This window comes from Populus alba, chromosome 2 (genome assembly GCF_005239225.2).
Source record: "Populus alba chromosome 2, ASM523922v2, whole genome shotgun sequence".
Taxonomy (NCBI): Eukaryota; Viridiplantae; Streptophyta; class Magnoliopsida; order Malpighiales; family Salicaceae; genus Populus; species Populus alba.
The window spans coordinates 7,716,589-7,723,462 of NC_133285.1; the positions used below are offsets into that span (position 1 = coordinate 7,716,589).

Below are 6,874 nucleotides of genomic sequence, written 5' to 3' on the forward strand. Positions count from 1 at the left end.
CCAAGCTTGCTAAGACAGGCAGTAGCACGATAAGAATAGCAGCAAGCACCAAAAGTAGAGAATTGGCTGAAATAGGGTTAAAACACCCAGAACCATAAAATCTTATTTTTATTTCCAAAATGTTAATATGATAAGTTCTTCCTCCATGATAAAAGGTTTCCTAGTCTTTATATAAGCCTAAAACTGTCATAACAAGGTAAAAAAAATCAAAATCCTAATCATCTTTTCCCAATCCCTCATCTTCTTTATTTTTTCACAATCACTGATTCTTGGCTTTCCTTATCTCCGACATTTTCTTTTTAAGTGTTCCTATCATGTAGAAGTTCGATCCTTCAATATGATCACAATTAATTTCACTCATATATGTTCAGGAACCTCTTTGTATTATAAAAATCGTTCCATCTCATTCAATGAATTTATGAACCATGTTGCTTATAAAGTTCCATCAAATTTAGAGATTTTAATACAAATTCAGAAATCGTCGGTTCTTATTTTCTTTCCATTATCAAAAGATTGCTTCCTATGCTTTTGTATCTGGAATGAGTTTATCGTACTATATTAGAATGCATGGTCACTTTCCTCTTGTCTTTGTTCTTGTAGGTCCCTCTATTTTAACAAACGAGTTAATTCTGAAATTTGCCTTTGCATGTCCTCTATTATGAGCTTCTAAACGTTTCTCTCACAAAAAGAACATCCTAATCCCTTCATATTAGACCATGTCTGACTTTTCATTATCTTCCCACTATGGTTGTTTAGCAGTATATATTAAGCAAAAATGACCTAAGTTGGAACACATAATAATCAATAACCTAGAATTATTAGGCTATGATACCAACTAATGCAAGCAAGAACACGACAAGTGGTGGTCCAGTGGTAAGAGCTTGGGACCAAGAGGTTTGCTCCCTCTGTGGTCTCAGGTTCAAGCCCTGGAGTTGCTCATATGATGGCTACTGGAGGCTTACATGGTCGTTAACTTCAGGGCCCATGGGATTAGTCGAGGTGCGCGCAAGCTGGCCCGGACACCCACGTTAAACTAAAAAAAAAAAAAAAGAACACGACAAGCATATAAAACAGAAAATTGGTTGAAATAGGGATAAAACACAAATAACCCTTAATCTTTTTTTATATTTCTAAAATATTAATTTGATGATTTATGTCTCTCTCCAAGGTTTACATGTCTTTATACAAACCTAAAATTGACCTTAATAAGGTAGAGAAAATCAAAATCCTAAAATAAAAAATAAAGATAACTAATAATCATAAAATTTAGAGAGAGAAAATAACACAACTGAATAAAACAAAATCCTTAGAGCCTAATTTGAGGACACAACCGTGTAGTGGATGAATCAATAAAAATTTGAGCTTGGTCCAATGATAGGATCAAAAGTTATGGTCTCTTTTAGCCACTATACTAGTATGGCATGACCAAACCTCCTTTTGAGTCACTAATCCTTAAAAGTATTTGTTAGGCCATATACATGGTTTGTTTGTGATAAATACCCGTCTAATTATGACATATCACCATAAAACTACTCACAACCCTTAGTTTTTAATAGTCCAGCTACATCTCTTATTTTTGAAAATTTTGTTTTTTGGAGTTTTCCACTTTACTTCTTTTTTTTTTTTTTTAAACAAGTGATTGGTCGTTTGTTGGACTTTTTTTCAATCACCTTCGGTTATTAGAAAAACATGTTCGAGTTTTTGAACCATCCAAACCTATTTTCCTCCTCATTTTCACTTTAAAACACTATAAGAGTTTAATAAACCCATTAAAACCCAAAAAACTCTCTAATCAGTTTAAAAAAGTAAAAATCAATTGAATAAAAATGAATTAATAGACTCTTTTTTTTGAATGGTTATAGAAAAACACCACTTTCATTAAACTCTTCTCGATAATATGAACTCATTAATACAAATGTCGATTTTTTTAGTGGCTAAAATATTTTGACCAAGCACTTTCTCTCTCATAGATTTTTTTTATAACTTTTTCTCTTCTCTCTCCATATCCATGAACCAAAACATGAAAAAAATAAAGTTTAGCATCGAAACGTGAATCACAAAAATAACAAGGATAAGAAGATAAGAAAAAAAGACTTTAGGAATTAAATTGAAAATTTTCATGTAAAGATCTAAACGGGGCATGTTTTATTGTAATTTGTCAAATGTTATCTTTGAAAATTTTCTACCATTATAATTCACTTTGCGTTTCACTTGTTTCACTTTGTATGGACAATTTATTCGAGGATTAATCATATTATCTAGACTAATTACTCTTATTTAATGTGTTCTCCTATGCTTTTTTTTCTAATTTGTCTCTTTATTGAAAAACAATTATTAATATAATTCTTTTGGCCAATTAATCTTTATCATACTCACTATTATTATTATTTTAATGTATCTACACCTAAAATAAATATTTAAGTATTAATCATAGAAAACAACGATTTGACAAAGAGAATAACTGGATCCAACCATGAATAAGAAGAATCAATCAAGCTGAAGAAGTTTTTGAGTGACCAAGAGAGTTGAAATAGCATTTGATCAAGTAATTAATTAAACGAGACAGTTTTATTCAAAACAAAAAATCATATGATATCAATAGAAGAGAATTGAGTTTATTTTTTTCATATTGAATAATGGTAAATGTTTTCTTAATTAGAAACGTGAAGAACATTTATATTGATGCAGAAACGTGAAGGGCATGTATATTGATATGCATGCTTCTGCCTGCAATGGAGGCGGGTTCCCTTGCTAATTGTTTCCCTAAGGAAGGGTAGACGTGTCATTTCATATTAGGCTAATACATAATTATTTATAAAGCAATTGAGAATATGATCATAAAAAAGAACCCTAATCTTTTTAAAACAATGACAGAATTAGACAATCACTAAAATGTTATATTAATAAATTGATTTAAAGAGATTTTTTTATTAAAAATAAAAAATACAGGGATATCTATAAAAGTTCAGGATCACATGCTATTATTTGTCTAATATTTTTCTGACTTTTCAACCAACCAGCATGTATAATTTTTTTTAATTTTAAAAATTTAATTTTGAATTTATATTCACCTGAAAAACAAAGTTTTAAAAAAATCCATTTCAAACTCCAAAAACACCTATATATGCATGCCTCTAGCGCATTGTAGAGAGGAGATAAAGAGAGGCCATAAGAAAATATCAGGCAATATCAGCCAATGGAGTACCTTTTTTACCTGCTACTAATTTCTTTAACTTGGGCATGTCTACACGTGCTCAACGCATCCGTTCTACTTCGCCGGAAGTCCGGTTGCACCGTCCTCCCACCTGGCCCTCGCCAATTGCCGATAATTGGAAACATACTAGCCCTCGGTGACAAGCCCCACCGAACACTTGCTAAACTCTCACAAACTTATGGACCTTTAATGACCCTCAAGCTTGGTAGGATAACCACAATAGTCATCTCCTCTCCGAATATTGCCAAAGAAGCATTTCAGAAACATGACCAAGCCTTGTCTAGCAGAACAGTCGCAGATGCTCTTCGTGGACACCACGAAAACTCAATCTTATGGTTGCCTGCGTCGACTCATTGGAGATTTCTCAGAAAACTCACTGCCACACAAATGTTCACTCCGCAAAGGCTTGATGCCAGCCAAGCCCTCCGTGGAAAGAAGGTTCAAGAAATGCTAGAACATGTTCATGAAAAGTGCAACAACGGACACGCTGTTGACATTCGTCGATCTGTTTTCACAACTTCCCTTAATTTAATTTCAAACACCTTCTTCTCTCTTGATATAGCCAATTACAATTCTGATTTGTCTCAAGAATTCAGCGATCTCGTGGTTGGTGTCACGGAACAAATTGGCAAGCCAAATATTGCCGACTATTTCCCAATACTTCGATTAGTAGATCCACAAGGTGTAAGACGAAAGACGAACAATTATTTGAAAAGATTAGCTCAAATTTTTGATGGTATCATCAACGAGAGGACACGACCTTCTTCTTCGGTTGCATCCAAGGCAAGCCATGATATACTTGATGCCCTGCTGATTCTAGCCAAAGAGAACAATACTGAATTGAGCTCCACCGACATACAGGTTTTGCTTATTGTAAGTATTGAGATTAGATTATCTAATTGATAATTATGACCAAGTTTTTCTGCACACTAACCTTCAGTTCTGAAATTAATTGTCTTACGTGTTTACATCAGGATTTTTTCATTGGGGGCACTGACACTACCTCAAGCACAGTGGAGTGGGCAATGACAGAGTTATTACTGAACCCTGATAAAATGGTCAAAGCCAAAAATGAGCTCCAACAAGTCGAAGGACCAGTTCAAGAATCAGACATCTCCAGGTTTCCTTACCTTCAAGCAATAGTCAAAGAGACATTTCGGCTGCACCCACCAGTTCCACTCCTGCTGCCCCGTAAAGCCGTATCCGAAGTAGAGATGCAAGGCTTCACAGTGCCCAAAAATGCACAAATACTAATCAATATTTGGGCAATAGGAAGAGATCCAGCCATATGGCCAGATCCTAATTCGTTCAGGCCTGAAAGGTTCCTAGAATGCCAAGCTGACGTGAAAGGAAGAGATTTTGAGCTAATTCCATTTGGAGCAGGAAGAAGGATTTGCCCTGGATTGCCTTTGGGCCACAAGATGGTGCATTTTACGTTGGCATCTCTCATCCACTCTTTTGATTGGAAGATTGCCGATGACCAGACACCAGAGGATATAGACATGAGTGAAACGTTTGGGCTTACATTACATAAGAGTGAGCCTCTCCGGGCTATACCCATGAAAACGTGAACTTGTTTCTCTACAATGTTACCATGGCCTCTGGGACGAGGTATGAGATGTTATTACGTTCTATTCCCTTTGCTGGATTTGGACAGGGTACGCCTTGTAACTAACCGGGAGAACTGTTTCCCGAAATTAGAAATAAAAAATAAAAAACAGAGCTGTCCAAATTTTAGATTTTAATGTAGATTGGTGGTTTTAGATGTCAATCGTGTTGGTTGTAGTAAAGGCTCTATTTGTGGGTTATGCGTTGTTAATTGGATGATAATTCATGAGGTTGGGTTTTTATTTTGAAAGATTTTAAAAGTTTTAGTTGGAATCTAGGTTGTTTATTGGAAATTTTATGATGTTTAGTTGTATACAAAGAATAAAGAGAAATCTTATTATTAATGACAAGCTTGTATGAAAAAACATCATTTGTTGGTTTGGTTGCCTTTTGTATGAAAAAATAGTGCTAACACAGCCAAAGGGAAGAATAGCATGCAACATACAACTTTCTTATTGAATTGTCTGAGTACCAGCCTGTCAACCTGCCTACTGAGGATGTTCAGTGGGCGGGGAATAGTCGTGGTGCGCGTTGGCCCTTACCAAAAAAAAAAAGAATAGCATTTCTAAGAAAACATGAAATTCAAAACATGAAATTCACACACACAGTCTGGGTAAAACATGGTCTGGGGTGGCTGGGCTGCTTAGAGTCCGTTTGTCTACGTGCGGCTGCGTTTTATTTAAAACGCAGTCCGCAGCCGTGGGACCCACGCAACTGCGTTCAAAACGCCGAAAATGAAAAGCATACAAAACCTGATCCACTGTAGCTGATAAATAATACTGCAATTCACTGCACTGTTCACAATGAATTGCACTGTGAGAATTAAATTTGTACTGTGTAAGCCCATGTTGCTCACGAATCATCGCCAGCCCTGTCCTCAAACACGTTATCAACCTATATTGTTTTATGTTTAGAGAAAAATGGAAATCATTTTCAAATCAAACCAGTTTTCTAGGATAGTCTATTCACATTTGAACACTTTTTGAATTATCATGAAAAACTTGTGAACACTTTTCTGATTTCTTCTAGATTTAATGGCTTCCATTTCTTTCTGAAGTAACACCACTATGACGCAAGAGATTTGTTTCTCAATTATCGTTAATTGAGAAAAAGCTCATTCACTATGGAACCACATTTTGAATATGCATCTACGATCGACTTGGCAGTACTTATATCAAACACCTTGAACCATGTTTTCTTTGAATATCCATGGATCAAGCTGCAAACTTGCTTATAGTCGAATTTGCAGACCATCCATCTTCCGATTGTTCTTCGATTATGAAGTACCAAACCCAACTTCTTTTTACTTGAAAAAAGGACTGGCTTTTTTCTTTTTAAGGAAAATTGGCTTCTAGAAAAGGAAAAGGAAAATGGAGTGCTGGGCAGAGAAGCCTATGCAGGTGAGGGCAATCAAGGCTTTAGCAAAAGGGTTTGATTTGAGGAGTGATTTCAGATTGAAATTTGAAAAAAGAACGAGCAGTAATAACGAAAGGAAGGTTGTGTTTCTGAGGGCCTTACTGTTTCCAAGGTTGATAATAAAAGTTGAATTTTTTTTTTATTTTAAGTTAAGAAAGAAAATCACCAATAACAAACGGTTGGATTGAGCGGACGGACCTAGGGAGCAGGGATCATGAGCGGGTTGACCGACTGAATTTTCCAATTTAAACCAAAAAACAGGAAGTGGGGCAAGAGGATACCTGCTTTGCTTTGCTTAGGCCTTAGGACTTGCCTTGTGTTAACGGTCGGCAAAGGACACCACCATTCACGTTCTTAATTGTCGTTGTCGTTGATAACCTGCCGACGAGAATTTTATTTTACCTTCATTCACCGGGAAAAATATCTAATGCGCGACAATCATCTCTCTTCCACCCAAAACATCTCACCTGAAGTTTCATGAAACTCTTAGAACGGTCAAAAACTCAAATTTTGCCTCTTTCATTCTTAAAAATCACACTATCATGTTTCAACCCTCTTCTTCAACTGTTAAATTGGATAATCAATAAACTAAGCATTTGAAAAGTCTTCTTGCTCTGACACTGCCTCTTTTTCAGA

General features: G+C 35.6%; 1 protein-coding gene across 1 annotated transcript; it reads left to right on the forward strand.

The window, feature by feature from the left end:
• Positions 1-3,106: 3,106 nt before the first annotated feature.
• LOC118042282 (cytochrome P450 76T24) lies at positions 3,107-5,164 on the forward strand. Its single transcript, XM_035049908.2, has 2 exons — positions 3,107-4,087; positions 4,189-5,164. The coding sequence occupies exons 1-2, from the start codon at positions 3,197-3,199 to the stop codon at positions 4,783-4,785; spliced, it is 1,488 nt and encodes a 495-aa protein (XP_034905799.1). The 5' UTR covers positions 3,107-3,196; the 3' UTR covers positions 4,786-5,164.
• Positions 5,165-6,874: the final 1,710 nt, after the last annotated feature.

Coding starts and splice junctions, on each gene's coding strand:
- LOC118042282 (XM_035049908.2), top strand. CDS start 3,197: ATGGAGTACCTTTTTTACCTGCTACTAATTTCTTTAACTTGGGCATGT. Junction 4,088..4,188: donor ACATACAGGTTTTGCTTATT/GTAAGTATTGAG, acceptor TGTTTACATCAG/GATTTTTTCATTGGGGGCAC.